The sequence below is a fragment of the Cebidichthys violaceus genome, unplaced genomic scaffold (genome assembly GCF_023349555.1).
Source record: "Cebidichthys violaceus isolate CVI_PGR_0920_01 unplaced genomic scaffold, fCebVio1.0.p SCAF_12, whole genome shotgun sequence".
In the NCBI taxonomy this organism is placed as follows: domain Eukaryota; kingdom Metazoa; phylum Chordata; class Actinopteri; order Perciformes; family Stichaeidae; genus Cebidichthys; species Cebidichthys violaceus.
This window is the reverse complement of record NW_027176285.1, coordinates 9480479-9501129: the sequence shown is the minus strand read 5'-3', so window position 1 is coordinate 9501129 and position 20651 is coordinate 9480479. Positions and strand designations below refer to the sequence as shown.

The following is a 20651-nucleotide window of genomic DNA, read 5'->3' as shown; positions in this document are numbered from 1 at the left end:
GAAAATGCCAGAGGGGAGCACGACTCCTTGTGGGTTAATTTGATTTCAGCGGGTTAATTGATGAAGGGGGAGTCGTTGCCTGTTCTGATTTCTGCCACTGGCTCTTCTAACTGGTGACTTCTCACTGCTGACTTAGCAGCACAGCCACCTTCATTGTCTTTGTTCATAGGTGTTTTGCCCACTTGATTTTTCATTAAACCTGCCAGCTCTGATGCGTTCAAGAAAAGTTGTTAAAATCCTTAATATTTCAGTCCTGGTTGGAGGTGTCTAGTGGTAACAACAGGTGTGGTTTAGTACTACAGAAAACTCTTTGAGCAGCTACTTTATCTGGAATATAACTGAAGCGCAATCTGTTGTATCTGTTTACAGTGCAGCCAAACAAACTCCTTTTGCTTTAATAAAGAAGTCAGTCAATATCTTGTCTTTTCCATCATGCCGTAAGCAGCCACCATCGGATGTCATGCAGCGAACTGTGAGAGTAACCATAAATAGTATCAAAAACTTGGTTTGATTTTATGAATATTTTAAGGATTGTAACTTTAAACAAAAGTGTTTCTGCTGAAACCACAAATAAGTTGTATTGGGTCAATTCTCTCACAGTGTCTGTTGGAAATAAATCAATTATTGCCTGTTCTTTGACGTTGAACGAAAGAGAGATGGATAGTGTTGCGTGTGTCTGATAAATACTACGAGTCTTATCGGAAGACTCTCAGCTCTCACAAAACCCACCCCAAATATTGGCAGCTTGTCAAGCGTCTAAACTGATTTGACGTTGATGAGAAAGCTATGCCACTCTGACAGAATAAGTGTTTCACTTGTGACAGAGTAGGTAAAACTGCTGATACAAGCTGTCTCTCAATTGCCTAAAGTGCCTCCTTTGTCAGACTATCATACAGCGAGGCTCTTACACCGGTGTGAGATTCCTAAAGAAGCGGAATCTCTCTTAGATGACGCTCTCATACGCTCTCTGTCAGCTTTGATATAGCACTAGACTCCACTTAAATGAAAATGTTCACATCAGCTGCAATTCTAAAAGAAAATTGTCCTTAATAAAGCTCAAATATCTGCATAAACCAGATTAAATACAGTTTTTTCTTAGCATCTTCTGTAAACATTATTTGTGATTTCTCTTTTAGTGAGCTTGACGTATTTATGGAGGCATTATCAAAAAGTAATTTACCATGAAAGTGAAAGGAAGCGCTCTACAAGCACAGAGTCATGTTTAGATGTGCTGTCATTACATGCCTGTCTCTGTCACAGGCAGCTGCTAAGCCTTGTCTGGGTGGAAAAAGTCCAACACAAACATACATTCAGCTGCATGTTGGGAAGTTTAAGAAGTCCGTTTAAAAGGTCCCACAAGTTGTTTTTTTTTGAGAAAGAACAGGAGGAGAGAAAATATTTTCAGTCTGCAGGAGCATTCATGCAAAGTGCATGTCAAGTGTGTTTTCCTCTCGTTTCCTCGTTGCTATCTAAGTAGCGTCGGTTTCCTCGTGCATTGTAAAGCTCCTGGGCTTTAAACAATATGCAGGGTACAGTCTTTTAGACCTGCAGTATGACAAACCTTTTTGATTCTCTTTTCAGTTGAAGTCACATGGTTTATCCTGTGCTTTCTGTTTGAGCAATGTATGCCAGAGATTAAAGCTCTGACTTCCATATTTCCTCTTGATTACAAGCACATGTCTGGTGCACTGAGGCTGACCTCTGGTTTGGATACAGATTATGTTTTTTCCAAGCTGGGGCTAAGTTCACCTTATATACAGGAAATTATTTTTAACTCTCTGGTTTTAAGTTCCCATTTGAAATCAATGTTCAAAGAATGCAAAAGCTTGTAAAGTAATAGAGAATCAGCTTTACTGCCAGAAACTGAAAAAAAGGGGTTTTAATAGAATACTACAAATGGAGCACAAATGTCCACCTCCTCTGTGCTAACACAAAAATATTCAGGAAACATAAGGTTGGCTGTTTATATTTTCTGTTTACTTGACAAAAAGGACATAAAGAGAGGAATAACACAAAGTAAAGAGGGAGAGCGTGAGATACTCCTGGGTGTATTCAATAGTCATCCATGACAGTGAGAGAGTGCTGAGAGATGAGAGGGAGAGTGGAGACAAGAAAGATAATGGAGGTGAGAGTGAGGTCAAAGCTTTGGTCCGTCTTAGCAAAGGGAGGAAAAGCTCTTGTTTTCGGTCCTGCACTCAATCAGAAATTGAACCAGCTAACCAACAGTACAAGGGGCTTGGAGAAGTGCCGGCTTTATTGACAGTGAAACAAAATCCACCTTCTTTTTCCTTGACCTCTTCCCCTTTTTACCCCCGTGGTAGTTTTTAAAAGAGACGGAGACCTCTGCCTACAATAATCGCTGATTTGCTCTTTCACGCTTTGAAGGATTGTAAGGACTTTGCCGCTTTGGGTACACATTTGCTCTCCTTTTTTGTCTGCTTGTTCAACGAACATATACCAAACGCACATCACCACCGCTCGTGACACAAAAATATATATTTCTTCACAGATTAATGAGACTAAAATCACAGTTGCCTAACCCTCTCCACTATGCTATTACAATATTGCTGCATTTACACCACTTATAAGCCCAGTGCTTGGTATATTTTATCGTCCGATTGGCAGACACTTGCACACAAAATGTATTACACCTTAATAATCTAAGCAGCACTTCAGCAACATTCACCCCCTGTTTCTTTCATGAATAATATTGAAAGAACTAAAAACAAATAATAAAGGTTCTTTTTATTTGTGGGACAGGAACTGTCACCGAAGTTGCAGAGATGATAACGACATGCTTGACAGATTTTTTTCTTCTTGCTTTCTCTCGTGTTACAAGTGATAATTTATTCATACAAATGTAAGATTTAGCTGATTGTTATCACTTGTATTACTGCGACGCCACAGTCTCCATACATGTGGTTGCATGTAGGCAGATTTTAGCTGTCATCAATGACAAATAACTGGACATCAGCCGGAAAATCTGTATGCCTCCTGATGCATGTCAGTATCTTTGAGCACTTCTGGTCTGCGCATCATCACAGCTGTCGTGTGTGTGTGTGTGTGTGTGTGTGTGTGTGTGTGTGTGTGTGTGTGGATCTGCTTGGAAGTATGTGACTGTAGCCCTGCTCCTCTTCCTGCAACTATACCACATCTAATCCTCCCCAGGAGTTCAGCAGGGTGTTAGGTTAGTGGTTTACACATGGCCAACAAATACACAGCCCGTGTTTGAAAGTCATAGTGCGGCCTGTGGCCATTTAGCACAATGCGTCACCTGAAAATACAACTTGTTATTGGAGGAATAACAGGCCTGTAGGCCATATTTCTGCACTAGAAAGTGAACAGGTTTTGCCTTAAAGCCATCCTCCACTCAAAAATGTGTTTTGGTTATTGTTACTGCATATGAATGTTTGACCTTCACTGTGAAGAATAATGTATGTGCATTGTGACACTAGAAGGCTGATATCAGTTTCTCTGTGCTCACCTTACATCTCTGACATTACAGTTAGTTTGATATTGATTTGGTATGTAACGTACGTGTGATGCAGCACACACACACACACACACACACACACACACACACACACACACACACACACACACACACACACACACACACACACTAAGAATGGACTTTTTATTGAAGGGGTAGGAGACATAAAAGTCAAGCAGTTAAACACTTACAAACAACAATATTTGTGTACGGTATACATAGATTCTGGGTTTTTCAATGAGGGAGAAAGAGGAGATGTAATTGAATGGATTTTGCTTGCGGCATGGCTACAAAAAGGATGGTAATGTCGGTTGGTTTGTAAGCCTTTGGTCCAAGACTGAAATAACTTTGATTGCTGTAAAATTGTGTACAGACATTTATGGTCCCCAGAAGATGCACCTTACTGAATTTGTGGATGCCCTGACTTTTTCTCTTGCACATTGGTGGCATTATTGGATGAATTGCCATGAAATTTGGTGCCCACCACATTCATGTCACCCTCGGGAGGAATTGTAATAACACTGGTGATCTCTTAATAGCGGCATCATCTAGTCAAAATTTCAATTTGTCCAAAATCCAAAAAAGTTTATGACTAAATACCTGCAAAATCAATGACATTCCCATCAACCTTAGCTGTACTATGTGTTAAGTTAGTGTTAATTGGCTAACGTGCTACAATCAGATGGTAAGCATTGTAAACATTACACCTGCTATACAGCAGCATTGTCATTCATGTTAGCATTTAGCTGAAAGCATCAATGTGCCTGAGTACAGCTTAACAGAGCTGATGAAACCAAGCAAGCAGTGTGTTTTTATGTTAAAAACATGTCTAGAGGGGATCTTTAACAACCACTTCAGCAGAGAGCATGTGTTGCCCTATAAAACCAACAACTGGTACGCCTTTATTGTGAATATATTTTTTTGACATTTCACTTCTCCTCGCCTCCTCGTCTCCGCTCCTGATTCAGTAGCAGCAGACAGCTGTGTCAAACAGCGGAGGAACTTTTGACATTGACTGGGAGTGACGAGGCAGTGCAAGCAGATGTCTTCCTCTTTTGCTTTGGGAGAAACAGCATCCTTGACCTTGTCATGGCTAATTTTAGGGCTTGGCTTATCACAGCGCCAATGTTTATATCTCCCATTACACACACTGTCATTACATGAGGGACATGCTTGTAATTATGGGTCCATTCTGCAGTCAGGAGGGTGTTCCTGGGGTCATGTGCATACCTTGGTGTACACTCACTGATAAGATGCTGCGGTGTGTGTTTTCAGTACATGCACCGGCTTCCTCGATAGCATGGTTTTGGCTGGATTCTTGACTCGGACACAACCCTGCGACCCTTGCGTACAAACACTGAAAACACACACAAGCGTAGTAAGTCTCTCTCTCTCTCTCTACGATCATCAAAGCTATGGAGCCTCCTTTTCTTCACCCACTCAAAGACACTGCAGGCTTTAATTATCTTTGAGCTGCTCCTTGTTACCTGTCCCCGTGTTAAAAATGAGTCAGTATTTTTTCCGTCTCACAGCCGATCTTGGGTGTCTTGGCGCCAGAGCCAGTATGCCAAACATGATCCTCACAGCTGGGTGAACACAGGAGAGGAGGGCAGCGCGACGCACCGAGAGATTTCCCCCCCTGCCTGCCAAATCTCTGTCCTGTTCAACAATGCCTTTTGTGCGCTCCACTCATTCATGCAGAAATACAAACACAAGGACACAAACAAACATGAAAAAGAGTTTCCAAAGCACACATGAGCATCACAAGGGCACTGGTGTGTGTGTGTGTGTGTGTGTGTGTGTGTGTGTGTGTGTGTGTGTGTGTGTGTGTGTGTGTGTGTGTGTGTGTGTGTGTGTGCGTGTGTGCGCACACATATGTATGCTCATTTACAAAATGTAATATGGAAGTAGAAGTTTGGCTCATCACTAAATGTGTCATGGCAAAGCGCCTCCATGACCAAGTCTGCAATAGTCAACATGAACACCTATCATCCCATGAGATTAAATGGAGAAGATGTCAGTTGTTGGGCCGGGCTCCAGTCATTGACCCCAACTTCTTTTCCTCTCCTCACGTCTCACTCTCTGTAGCGCCCTTCTATATTTCAACGCTCTCCCTCCTGTAGCAGTTCATTCCCTGCATTTCACTCAAGGCCACCTTTTTATGTCTCGCCGTCACTCTCCACCTCTTCTCTCCACACACTTTATCGTATCTTTACAGCATCAACAGCAGTGAGTGAAGGATTCAGTTAAATAACAACACAACAGGGAGATGTTAAATATGTTGAAACATTTACACAGGGATCATAGCCGTGTAAACAGGGAGCCCGTGAAAATATAACATAATTGGACAGAGTCAGTACAGCTATTGATTGAATCAGCATTGTCTGCTGCTCTCTTTCATGTGAGAGAAATCCGTGTTTACTGAAGTGCAGTACTTCAAGGTTAGCACCGCACTAATAAGGCTGCTTTCACATTATGGATTTATGCGTAACGGTTGTTTTTCTTTTCTTTTCCATCTACTGGATGTGAAATGTTTGATAGTGAAGTGAAAACATGCTTCTTGAAGTTCTTGATTAACAATAATGAATTACAATTATATATGACATTTATGGTTGCAGCTAACGATTACGTTCAGTATGAAAATATATACAGTTTATTTTCTTGTTTCAATTATTTGGTTTGTAAAATGTCACAAAATAAAATAAAAATGCCCAAGATGATGACTTAAATATTAGACAATACAAAACCAAAAGATATTCAATTTACAATTATATAAAACAGAGAAAAGCAGTACATTGGAGAGGCATAAATGAGAGAATATTCGGTGTTTTTGCTTGAAACATTACTCAAGATAATTGCTTATTATCAATGAATCAACTAATTGTTTCAACATTTACATTACACTTAACAATGATTGGAGTAAAGGCAGTGAAATGACTTTATTAGTCACTGCAAATAAAAACAATGCTGTATTATATATTAAGGTTGTTAAAGGACTGTTCACAGCTTGAATCATTTCTCTCTCTCCTCCCATAGGCGGAGTTGACGGGCATTAAATGGCGTTGCTACAGCTTCCGTGGCAGCGGGGAGTACGGGCCGGTGATCTCAGCCCCGGCCCAGGACGACCCCGTCCTGCGCAGCTTCATGCGCTGCGTGCAGGCCAACCTGCTGTGTGTGTGGCGACGCAAAATCAAGCCCGACGCCAAGGAGCTGTGGATCTTCTGGTGGGGCGAAGAGCCCAACCTCTCGGACGTCATTCATCATGAGCTGGAAGGTGAGAAAGAGAATGAAAGAGCTTTTCTATCCATCTCAGTTATTTCTCCTCCCATCCGTCTTCTCTTCAACTTCTATTTATGATCTGAAAGTTTAGGTTAGAGGCTTGTACAGACTGTTTGATTTTATGGTTGCTTTTTACTATGCTGCGTTGGATATATAGACTGAGTGATTACGCGGAATACAGTCGCCCTGCAGTTTTAGCAGGTTGTTGATTTTGTGAAACTGACTGAAGTAGTGAAATATGTGTTGTGTGAAGATGTCCAACATGAGTTTGAGTTGTATGAGTGGCAAATATATTTTGTGTTTTATAGTGTAACAAAGCGCCTGCATGTTATACAGGAGCTGTATTGTCTAACACAGAACAGTGTTCAGTATTATGTAGATTCAAGCTGTTTAGCCTGCTGCAGATTCAAGCTGCGTGCTGTTTGTTTAAGATGTGTAGGGTGCATTGATCTAGTCCTATATTTGAGCCTCATATAGCACATATCTAAATTGTGTTTGCTTTGCAACTCAAGTGTTTATTTGCTGCTTCAGGACTATCACTATGATGAAGCACACAGCAATAGGAGGAGATTTTCAGCACCGGTATTTACAGTGTGTGTGTGTGTGTGTGTGTGTGTGAGTGAAAATTACACTGAGATATCTCACTTGAGAGAGTGCTACTGTCAGCACTATTGTCCCTATTTATAGAAACATTTTCATTATCTCACTGCGCACGTGTGTAGAAGTCTAACATATCGACTAAGCCTCTGGAAGACAGGGAGAGGAGGAAATGGGAGAGGGATTATATTGGGTTTGGTTTAGCAGAACAACAGTCAGGAGGGGACAAAAAGCAGGAATATTGGATGGAGAGGTTGAAGCAATAGTGAGAATTTCAGTCCTTACCTCTTAAAGCTGACTTGATGTGAAAAGGCCTCACAGGCACTGCAGCAGATATTTGACAGATGTTCTTACTGCTGTTGGGGAGAGCCCGTTACTCAGACTGCACCAGGATGTCTAATAGAGAAAGATACGGTGTACATTTCAATTGAGCTTTCTTTGCATCAATAACAGACGCTAGTCTAACATATTTCTTTGCTTCCCCAAAACCGCCAAACATCCAAACTATGTCTCTAATCATGTAAAAGCAAACGTCATCTGACTCTGGTATGAAATGTCCTTTTTGATCATTTTATTCTGTAATGCTCACTGATCTTAAAAGAACCACAGAGGATGATAGCGATCACAAAACACACAGAGTCAGTGTGATGAGCACAGAGTGGCAGGAATTGGGCATCCAGAGTCAAAAATGTATCGCAAGAAGCCACATAACAAGTATGTAGCGGTATGAGATTTTAGCATTACCTCACCAATTTGTAAACTGTCACAGCTGGCAGCCTAAACTGTCAAATATAACTCCCTTTGAGTAGCACACTGAGATCTAATAAAGTTAATAATAATCTCTGCTTATCTCATTATATTTTACAGCTATTGATAATTTAGGATTGAAGATGTGTCAGTCTGGAGGATTTGTTTTTATATCTATGCAGGTCGTGAAGATGTACTCTGCTAATGCTCAATTTATTACATTTACACAGAAAAACAATATATTACTCTCGGTCAAGTTAAATTATTTTGGGGGAACATGATTTCTAAGAAGAAACAATTCAATTGGAATGTTCTGACATTTTGTCTTCATCACTGCTGCTGGTGTATTTTTGTAATTTGCTGATAACTTTATCGATGAATCGATTTATGAAATATCAGAAAATTGTGAAAGAATGTCCTCCACTATCTCCTTGAGTTTAAGTTGATGTCATCAGATGTCTTGTTTTGCCAGCTCAACGGTTCAAAACCCCCAAACAATGCAATGCAATTAAATTCTCTATTATTTGTTTGACATTATTGGTTTGAAAAATGGCCGAATGTTTTGAGACCGATGAATCTCAAATTATGACTAATGGCCATTCCAGTCTTTGAATTCAAAGGCTATTACCACTAATTTAACATCACACTGGGCTGCTATGGAGAGCCTATGTTAGTGAGGAGGGACTCTTCAGGAGGATTACTATCAAATACACACACGCACACATGCTGCATACAATTATGATAATAAGACTTCTTTACTTCTAATGTAAAATCTCAGAGGTTTCCCTGTACAGTCCCTATTAAGCAGTGAAAATAGCACTTGGGGTGTGAGAACAAGTTGATAATTGTTAATTAAAGATGGATTTCCTCCAAATTAGAATCAGTTGTAACACAGGGACTATCTGTGTTTTAACGAGTCTTAAGGAGCTACACACCTGAAGTTCTATTCGCTGTGGGAATGTTTTATGTGTTAGATTTCGCTCCCTCATGTCGCCTTGACTTCTTCCTCTTTTGTCTCTCTCTCTCGTGTCAGTCTGTTCCTCCTGTGATTTCTCCCTTTGGTCATTGCATGAAAAAATATATTGACATGAGCTAAGTAACCTTTGCTGCTGTGTATGAAAGCAGACATGCGATATTAGAGCTTCAATCTTCAGTTTGAATGCAGTGTTGGCATAATGTGGAAATCTGTTTTTACATCACAAAGCATTTTTCTCCTATTTTGACAAAAGGTTCAGTTCAAGTGGTATCATGGTATTCAGATTCACTTGGCTCTGGCTCAGTCCTGACAGTCATCTGTGGGGACTGTACTTCTCCTCTACTGGTGTACAATTTTGAGGTGCTTGTTGAATATTATAGACTTGAATATTATAGGAAGAACATTTTATGCAACTTTTACTTCTACTTCTACCTACAGAGAGAAATATGGTACTTTTTACTCCACTACAGTTACTTGACAACCATAGTTACTTTTCAGATCAAGACTTTACTTAAAGACTTTCAAAGTACAATATGCTATTAAAGATTAAACTAGTGGTTCTTTGACTAAAAAGCAGTGTCTTACTTTCCTTGTCACATTTTAGATGTCTGTGATTTGTTAACAGCTCAACCAAGGAGACATTTCCCCTCTAAACTTCTCAAATGGTTTGATTCAAATACTTACCTGAATTTAAATGCAGGACTTTCGCTTAAACGTAATTATGTTTTTTTTACGTTGTTGTATTGTCACTTTTACAGGGTCTGAGTACTTCTTCTGCCACTGGTTGCTCTTCAGCTTTGCCTAAAAATTATTCTGAGTTTACATTGGTCTGTCACATTCTGATCCAAAATGCTTGTTAAATACAGTCGTCGACTCACCATAATGTAAAATATTCCCTTTCTCCTTCTCTTTAAGACAAAAAGTACTCACAGTCACTGTTTTCATTGTTGTCTGTTGATCATATCAAAAGTAGAAGCCAGTTGTAACAAAGGAACAACTATTATTGCTAATACATGTCATATTCATATAAGAAATTGTCGTGTTTTTATTCTTACTCATCCAATCAGAAATGCTGATTTACACACATTTGCCTGAACAGCTAAAGCTGTCAGCTTGTCAGGCACATTTAGTGTGAATGATCAGCAGGTTAACAATGTTTCCAATCAAATAGAAAATATTAAAGCAGTGTAAATTGGCATGTTTTAAATTAGCTGGCTGAGTCTCGTCTGACAGCCGAGCAGTGAATGGGGCAATTGTCAGAGGTGTATTTGCCATGCAATTGTAAAGGCGAGGATGTTGCCTAACATCCCCAAACAAGAATCCCAAAAAAACAGCTCGTACAATTTTACAACCAGCTGAAAAAACAAGCCTCTTAAATTGCTATTTATCATAATCACAACACACATTAAAAGTGTCAAAATTGTTGAACTAAAGAAGTACACCAACTCAGGAAAGTCCCCTCCTGCTGTTTGTTTTTTTAGTAATTCAATGTAGAAAAATACAACCTCATTATATTTAAAGTGCATTCATTAGTTTTCAGTATGCCCGCCAGCAGCTATTAGACAGATATAAATAATATAAATATTGTGTTGTGACCTGTGAAACTGAGAGGAGTCTCACATTCACAAACGGGCTGCACTCCAACAGGTGGGATTAGGATACATTTAGTTGATGTGGTAGAGAGAGGGTGCAGAGAGATGTGAGGTCAATTTAGAAATAATCTGAATGGAAGTTAAGAGGACAAATATACCTGCTGACAGGTAACAGGAACACAGAGTAAGGCCTTCACAGTATTATGCCTTTATTTAGAAATGATAGAGTTTATGTTGTTTTGTAGCTGAGAACTCTTTAGCTGTCACACAAAAGCTTGTTGGACATCCACAAGTGCTGTGAGTGAAAACTGTCATTCAAATTTTTAGATATTATTTAAATCAGCTCCAATTAGGTCCCTCATTAAAGTCGGGATTAAATGAAAAATGCCCTTTAACCATTTTTGGTCATATTACTGGTCATATTGTGCACCTATTAAACATAATATGCAAATTTACAAAAATAAATTTCTTCGTGTTTTTATATCAAAGTCCTGTCATCTTTTCTTCCTGTACAATATGACGCTTGCTTACGTTAATTAGCACCGACCGATTTCAACCTACAATATGACATGCTTCAATCAATCGATCTGCAACTTTTAGCGACAAGGGAGTTGTGTATGGAGCCACAGTACTCTGTAGCTCCATAACAAGCTACATTCGAAACCCGCCCACTTTTTTTAGCCGTCCAATCAAATGCATCGCTAAACTACTCTGTTTCAATGGCTTGGCAGCTGCTGGCCATTACTAAAAGCTCATCCTTCTAGAGACAGAGCCTTGATCTGGAAGTCCTGCAAACTACCCGCTTTTCATTGGCACCAAGTGGGCCGTTTGATTTTTGGCTGACTCCCCTGAGTTAATTTGATTTCATCACAAACACTGCTGCAAATAGAGGAAATAACCACAATAAAATTTAATCAAAAACCTTCTGACTATGGTGGCTGTCGTGATGGAGAAGCCATGAATCCTACAGTGTGACAGCCGTGTAGAACTGTTCTAGTCTAAATAAATCATGCCATTGAGATCGTGCCAGCAGTGCGAGCAGCTATGATCTAGTGTTACTTCACTGCTCCTCTCTCACTGTACTCAAGCACTCTCTGATATTGTCTTTGGTTCAGTGATAAGTGTTTCGACACACTGTGGCTTGCTGTCTTGAAATCAGATGGCAGTGTGTGTGGGTTAAGTACAGTTTGAGAGGAACCAGGATTAATGTGTTGAATCGGCTGAGTCGTCAGCATGTTGCCAGCACAGCCAGACACAAAGTGACATATTTTGGACATGAGACATAAATATAAATGCGCACGCACGCACGCACGCTTGTATGCAGCCTGGCATGCACAGACACACATACATGTAGTACTCATACATGCACACAATGGTTAATGTAAGAATGTACATACAATCTTAGCCTTGCCTATCCAGCAGAAGTGTATCGGCTATACTGAAAACACAACATTGTTGTTTTGTCAAAGTACATTAGGTGTGTGAGCCTTTTTCTAGGCGGATATTTTGACTTGTCACATTACAACATTGATAATACCATTGATGATGGCTTCGTTCTATGGAAATTAAGCTGTGAGCCATGACAATGAGCCAAACACATCTTATACCAAAGGTCTGGCATTAATATTATTATTTACATCTGTGCTTTTCATGCTATGATATGCCAAACTATCTGCCATGAAAAAAAGACTGCTTTAAAGGGCTAGTCAGTAGGCTTTCAATGACACATTTAAACTTGAAATCAAGAGGAACCTGGTTAGAATTAAGGTGTTTCTGATCTGAGAGACGAATGACTAAGGATGGGCACAAATGATAGCTCACTATAGCCTTCAAAGTGCAGATGTAATTCATCCCCTTTAAAATAAATACAGTGTGGTGCTCATATATGGCCAACATTTAGGTGTGTTTTTTCTTTGTGTATTTTATCTGTTGTACCAACTGGAAATTTAATGACAAAGCTGTAGCATTTGTACGATCAGATCACACAACATTCAGAGTCTGATACAGGGAGTGTAGTTGCTAACAAATCCATAGCCTTGATGTTATCTATCAATAATTACAACAATTACTTTGAAAGAAACAAAGAAAGCTTAGTAGGATGTACTGGTAGAAGATATTCCATCTCGAATGCATGAAGGTGTCATATGGGATTAACATGAGGGTTTTCTGTTTTTTATTAATTGTTTAGTTAATTTTCTCAAATTTCTGTATTATATAAAACAGTCATCTGTTAATAATTGTTGTATTTCCAAATCATTGAACTTAGACTGCAGACTATTTTCAATGCTCATCACCTTCACTGGAGTTCCCCAGGGTTCACTCCTGGGCCTCCACCTCTTCTCTTTCTAGTCTCTAGTCTTTGGCTCTTGCTTCATATCACATAACTTTTCCTGCTGCTCTGAGACCAGCAACACTCTACCTTTTACTTGCTATCCTCTGACAGCTGGGAGTGTGACACATGGGGACTGGTAAAGTTTCATCTAAGCCGAGCAGTGTTCGTCTGTTCCTGCCTCCCTGACATCTCCAGTCGGATGCTTGTCCACCACCTTTAGCTCAACCTTGACAAGACTGTGCTGCTGTTTTTCTTTGGCAAAACCTATGCAAGCCTTCCCTGTCAATAGTGACAGCACTGCAGTGACTTGGATAACACACTGCTCTGCGAGTCCAACATCATAGCCATGATCTGAACCAAACATATCTCCCAAATGAGACTATCCACAACCACATTATATAATTCTTAAGTCCCTGTATCTCATCCAGCTGCAGCCAGACTTGTCCTCAGTGTCCCTACGTTTCCCTTGTCGCATTGCTCCTGCTGTGCTGACTTTAAAAACAAAACTCATACTGTACTTTCAGGCCATGACCTAGACTTCTGTCCACGCTCTCTGTTCTGATACAATTGTCCAATTATTTATCCCTCTCCTTGCAGTGGCCTTGCAGCCTCCTTTCCTCCCTGTGGAGGACTGACTTTCCCACCTGAGTTAGATGAGCATGAGTCATTACCTCGTCTCCATAACAACTTCAAAACCTATTTCTGAGTCATATCTCAGTCTTGCTTACAAAATGGTCTAGTTTTGATAAACCTCTTACCATTGATTCCTGCTGTCCTTCTCCCAGGATTTTAGTTTAAAAGGAAGTAAATAGGCTGTTGTAATGGTTAGAAGCTCAGTTTGATATGCAGTTTTTATTATTTTTCCATTCCCAGTGTACAAAAATGTGTAAAAAAACAATCCTCAAACAAAGCTTTCATTAAATTTTCAGATTGCCTTCATCAAAAATAAAGGCTCAGTCAGTAATGAGTGTTACATATGCTGTGCAGGCATTAAACCCTACAGCAGCCCTTACAGTGGGTTGGTGGCTTAATTTAAGAATTTCAAATAATTCTGCTGTTGCACTTCAGCATTAAAAAAAAGCATCAGCTACATCACTAAAATGAAAATGTCAGTTTTGTTTGTCAATCCACAAATACGCTCAACTCCTAACGAGACAAGAGTACTGTAATTGAATTGATCATGGATTTGCAGAGGAGTGTGTGGGTGTCGCGTTATCTAGTTAGGAATATCTGCAGCGGAAAAACTACGGGCTGATGACTTTGATAACACCATAGGCGGTGCTCCTGTGTGCCACAAAAACAGCGTGTGGTCAAGGTGAATGCAGGAGCAGGAGGAAGCGTTAGAGAGCCATTCACTTAGCACTCCACTGTGTTTATCTATGCTGTATGATCAGAATCATTTCATTTGAGGTTGCTGAAATATATTAATCTTGTGCATCAGACCCATATCACATTAAATTAGTGTTATTATTCATGGGATTTAAGATTTAGGATGCGTTTCCTGCATAGTAAGGCTCCCAGTGGAAATATCTATATGTTTTTTTTGTTGTTTTTTTAAACCAAGAGTCAGCCTTCCACCACCCTGAGTTTTCCTTTTCTTTCTTGAAACTGTAGTAAAGCTGAGAGGAATACAAAGTAGGGGAAATTCAGCAGAAAAAAGATTGTGACTGGAATCAATCCTAGCTGGGGGTGAATGTTGTTCCAGAGACGGGAGTCTTAACCACACTGTCTCAGAGAAATTATGTGCATACTTAATTCAAGAACCCCAAAAAAATTACTAACTAAGAAGCAAGGGGATGCAAGGCAGTGGAGAGATGATTTACAGTAACACCACATCTTTAAATAAACTACTAAATCACTCACCTGCAACGCACTCTTTGACACTATCTTACTTTAAAATGACTCTCAGTATCCTTCGGTGTGTCTCTGCTGTCATCACAGTTACCAGTCAAAATGAGAACAAGCGAGACAGGGCTGATTTAAAAACCCATGTCATGCATAACCATTATCAGCTCAGCGGTTGGCTGGTGCTACAAAGATATGTGACCAACAAGTGGATTAGAGCAGCAATGCTTATGAGAAAATAATCAGAGATAATGGAATTAACAGAACAGAGAGAGGGAGTGAATTGGACATGACTTCAGGCACTGGGTTTAAACAAAACAAAACCAAAACAACTCTGCCAAATATGTACGGGAGCATCTCAGTCTGTCTGTCTTCTGTGTTAGAAAGCTGCAGCTGGGTGCTGTGCCCTTCATAAACAGCGCTGGTTGCCATATTTTGCGGAGCTGGAGGGGTTGTGGAGTGTGTATGCGCACACCATAACAGGTTTCTGTGTGTGTGGCTTGACTGTGACTGTTATCATTCCTTGTGTGTGTCCGTAATTGGCCAAGTGTGTGTGTGTGTGTGTGTGTGTGTGTGTGTGTGTGGGCTGGCAGAGGTCGCAAGGTAATTGTCCTGTGAAAAAACGTTTGCCAAATGTGTGTATGTGAAGCAAAGCGCAGGAAGGAGGGCTAACCTCTGCCTCCATCTGTCCACGTCTGGCTGTGAACTCATAATCTGGCCTGTGGAGACAAACCCTCTTCACTACTTGCCACCTGCTTCAGAAATACAGGTTAGATTGAGGTTATTACTGTTATGGATCTGCTGGCCAAGATGCTCCATTAATAATGTGCCGTACACAATTGTTCCCGTCCATATCCTGTTTATTTTAGGGACTCTTTATTATTCAAAACTGGATCAAAACCAATGTAATTTTACACTCGGAGCTCACCGCTTAAAGTTTCATTCAGGGCACCTTCTGCTGTGCACAAGAGCAGACTGAATTCCTGACATGTGGAGCATTTCATGTATTTTACTGAGAAAGTTTGTTTGTTGTTTACACCAGAGGAGTGTTTGATTTGTTCTAATTATGTGCACCTGACACTGCATGCCTGTTTTTAAAGAGGTTGGACTGTCACAGTCACTTAGAAAGACATGTTCTGCATTACAAAAGAAAAGATGCAGCAGATGGAAACTTCAAAGGACTATTTGTTTGTTTTACCAGTTTACCATCAGAACAACACCAGATATGATACAGTATTCAATTCAAGACAATTATTTAAACATATACATCCTCTTCAAGTAAAGCATTTAAAAGTCTGTCTCCTGTTTGACATTTTGGAAAAGACGCATACTAAAGTGTAAACAAGATTTACGGGGAGTTAAGTGCTGAAATATTTCTTGTCTCCGCTGGTTGTCTGGCAACCTCACGGTTTTAACAAAACTCCAGGAAGTCCCTGCACCCTGTCAAGAAACTGTGTAACATGTCTGCACTTAAGTTTTTCTGCATAATAAACAAACGAGATCTGACTAGAGCCAGACCTATATCTATTAATATATTTATATTTATATATAAATATAAATATATATTTATTTATTTATAAATATTTATATATAAATATATATATTTATATATAAATATATATATTTATATATAAATATATATATATATATATATATATATATTTATATATAAATATATATATATATAAATATATATATAAATATATATATATATATTTATATATAAATATAAATATATATATATATTTATATATAAATATAAATATATATATATATTTATATTGATCAGATCTGAAAAGTGTCAGTCTCGAAAGTCAAATGTGGGTCAGGCTATAGATATAACATCACAAACGGTGAGTTTTAATGATGCTGGTAGGAGGATTCACCTTTGGACAGAGCCAGTTTCACTCTGTCTCTAGTCTTAAGCCAGGCTAACTCTCTGCTGGTTGTAGTTTTAAATGTGAGTGGTAATGATTGTCTCATGTAACTCTCATTAAGAAATGAATTGAAAACATGTTTCAAAATGTCAAACTATTCCTTTAATGTGCTATATTTTTATTTTTCTACTGCAAATTTTTAAAGCTGCAATTTACAGCAGCCTCCTCATACGGCGACAAATATTTGCACCTATCCACCTGAAAGCACTATCATATCCAGTCAGTGCAGTGCTGCCACAATCTTCTACTTACGGCCCACCTTGAATCACTGACGGATTAAGTGTTTTGCTGAAGTGCATCTCAGCAGCAGTTGTTAACTGAATGGAGACCAGTGTCCATTTCACCTCCCTGATTATCTCAGCCAGGATTCAAACCGGTGATCCTAACGTGCCGGCTCCTCTACTGTGAATTGTAACCAACTGATCATTTTGATGGTGACAGTGAGCAGCTGAATATACTGCATACTGTGAAATCCAACCTTTACGGTTATACTGGGGCTGACACAATCTCAGGGCCATCATAATATGTAAAACTTTTAAGATCTGGGAAGTAGTTGAGAGTTATGATGTGTTTTATGATCCCATCTCTCCCCTTTACTTCTCTTTGTTATTTTCCCCCTTCAGTCTTCTTCCGTCTCCACCAACCAGTGTTACTGATATCGTCATAATGGTACTATACGGCGGCAAATTAACAAGCGAAGAAGAAAATCAAGTGAGATTGTCACAGGTGATGCTCCAGAAGCTCTGCAGCATTTGCTCTCCCTGCTTAGCATTGTGCCAGTGTGATCCCTGCATGCACAGCAGAAATGATGAGGTGTGCAAACACGTTGAACCGATCCTCCCAGAATGCATGTTGAATACTGTCAGACAGAACAGGTGCCAGTGAGCAGACAGAGAAGTGTGTATCCGACCTGATAATGTGGGTGAAAGTGGTAATTTCTTTGCACACAGGTTTAGTTAGGAAGCCTTTTAAGGTTATGACTTGTAGTCATAAAGAGGTGAATAGGAAATGAATGAAAGGCGTTAAAGATTAACAAGACAAGGGCCACGCGGGTCAATTAGGGTAAAATAAAGCAGGCGGGAAGTGAATAAAAGAGAGTAAGTGAAACACTCCTGTGATTGTTGAGAGGTATTTTTCTTTGAGTTGTTTCCAAGCGAAATGGGTGAGAATAGCAACCTAACATTTACAAGTACAAAGCAGATATTCACCATCACTGGCCTTTTCCATTGATTCAATGATATAATTTTACTGCATGTTGCTCTGAGATGTATCCCTTTACTGATGAAATAAAAAGCACACCTCAGGTTTATGCCTTTATTGAATCAGTTGAAAATGATTAAACTATTTAAAGAGAGAAAATGTTGGAAGATCTTTCTCTAATAATGTTATTTTGTATTAAAAACAAAGTCCATCCTTGATTTAAAATGATTCTCAAGTCCCTTTTCTGTGTCAACAAGTTTTACTTGGCATTCATTCTTTCCTCTGACACCCGCCTCTTCCAGCCCTCTCTCCATCCTCCCCCTCCTCCTGCTACTCCTCCTCTTTTCAGGCTTTGTTGTGCTTTATTTTTTTTCTCTCCTCCCTTGTTTTTGGGGTTGCTTTCTGTGATGTTAGGGTGGCGAATGTCTGCGAGCACGCTCAGTTCCTTGGCAAATAAAAGGTGGGGGTGTACGGTTGCCAATCAAGGCCTACTCCTTCTTTTTATTCCTTCAGGGTTTGTCTTAGGAACAGCTCTCAGAAGCAAAACTCACACAGCGGGAATGAATAATTAGCCTCCCAATTTTTCCTTGAATCGGGAACTAGGTCGCCCGGCTGACACATGTCTCAATAGCGAACAACCTCACTGAAAGAGGGAGACCTATGGAGGTTATAAGAGCCCCATAAAGGAATGCTGCTTCACCTACTGAGAGGGACACAGAGTCAGAGAGGCAGAGAGAAGACACAAGCATTTCTCTTTTTTTGCCTGTCTGGCTTTGGCTGGTGAAAAAGTGAGTCACATGTGGAAAGTAGCGATTCCATGATAGCAAAAAAAAGAAAAGAAAACATGAGCAAGAAAAAGAGGGGAGGAGGGGCGGGAAGAAGAAGAGAGAGGGGGGAGGGGGAGGGAGAGATGCATGTAGTGAAAGGGAGGGGAGCGTGCGTATGACGGGAATTCATGCTTCAAAAAGAAGAAAAAAAGTGGTTTGTTTGGAGGGAGAGAAGAACATCTGCGATTTCTCTTTGGGCAGTTAGATATGCAGTTGGTTTGTTGTTCTGCTTGCCTCTTTTTGAGGCTCCTTGTTTGCCATCATGTCAGCAAAATACATCATACACTTATTTAGAAAATTGGTCACTTCCAGTTCACATCCTTCTCATCTCAAATCTGTTAGAAAGGATCAGTGTGTTCTTCGGCTGTGCCTACTTTCTGGCTGGATGAACAAATGTCCAGTTTGTGGTCACAGATGTTCTTCCAAATACGAAAAATTTGCTTGTGAGGGGAAAAAACCCTTTCTCCGACTTTTCCTGGATGCACAGAGAGAGGAGGGAAAGTGAGCTAGGAAACAAGGATTGAAGGAAGCAGACTGAGAGCCCAGGAAAAAATTGCCTCAGTCATGTTTACTTGTCTGTAAATTTGTGGGGCAAGGACTGAGAATCTCTGATTTCCTTCCCGCCTCCTCTTTTTCTCTCCACCCCTTGTGGGGTTGTCAGGGCGTGGTGGCCTGTGACCCCCTGACCCTGCACCGTGTGTGTGTGTGTGTGTGTGTGTGTGTGTGTGTGTGTGTGTGTGTGAGAGAGTGTGAGTGTGAGAGAGAGAGAGAGAGAGATGAGACGGTAGGGGTGAAGTTTCCCAGCTGCACCGAGAAGGGGTGGGGGTGTACGTTTTTTTTCCTTCGCAAGCTTTCGGTTTTGAAAGAAAAGCCGCAAACTGAAAGAATGAGAGCTTTGTGTGTGTGTGTGTGTGTGTGTGTGTGTGTGTGTGTGTGTGTGTGTGTGTGTGTGTGTGTCTTAGAGAGAGGGAGAGAGAGAGAGAGTGTGTGACACAGAAAGAGATTGAGGGACTAAAAGAGCAACGGCGAGAGAGTGTAGCAGAAGTAGACGGAAGAGAAGAAGAGAGAGAGGCTGTGAGGGAATTAGGAAGTGAAGGGAATCGGTGTAAGTGTGGTGAAAAAAGTTGAAGGGTGGGCAAACTGAGACGGAGGGAAGACCAAGGGAGGGAGAGTATGACAATTCTGTTTGACATTCAAGAGGATCAACAACCTAGTGCTGATATAGAATACAGGTTTATAAGAATGCCTTAAAACAAACCGACTCTGTTTCTGTACTTTTCTTCCGTTTGCCTTTGCGGCTTCATGTTTAAGTTAGAAAGAAGGAATCCTTCCTCGATCTTTTATGGGGTGAAATGGAACCAAAAGAAAGATAAATGTGCGGCACACGGAAGTCGTTCAACTCAGTCTTTGATATGTCTCCATGCATGGAAGATTAATGTTTGAGATACTGTATAGATCGTGGGGCCAATATTTATTTTGCCTGAGGTTACACATTTCTATTTCACATTTAAATTCCAAGTGCAAGTCATTTTCATTTATTCATGAGCTAACTCTCACCCATAATAATTTATGTGCAATAAAAACTTAAAAGCATACTGATAGTACAGATAGTTCAGAGTGGGTCAGGCCAATGCAACCTTCTGTGCATACAATAAGATAATATACTGTATGTATGGGTAAAAATATACTATATTTGGTTTGAAACATGTCTGCTATATCACTTTAAAGATTTTTTGTGGTGTTTTTTTAAATCAGAATTAAGGGATAGCAGGTGTCATACTGTGTGTTGTAGAGACTGTAAAGCCCTTTGGAGCAAATTTGTTATT

The 20651-nt window shown here is 40.0% G+C and overlaps 1 protein-coding gene across 2 annotated transcripts in view; it reads left to right on the top strand.

The window, feature by feature from the left end:
- Positions 1-20651, top strand: part of LOC137869090 (mediator of RNA polymerase II transcription subunit 13-like) — a 71131-nt gene that overhangs the window by 9078 nt on the left and 41402 nt on the right. For both annotated transcript variants that reach the window (XM_068706233.1, XM_068706232.1), the window contains exon 2: positions 6530-6767. In XM_068706233.1, coding sequence (XP_068562334.1) covers positions 6530-6767 — 238 coding nt within the window. The remainder of the gene's footprint in view (positions 1-6529; positions 6768-20651) is intronic.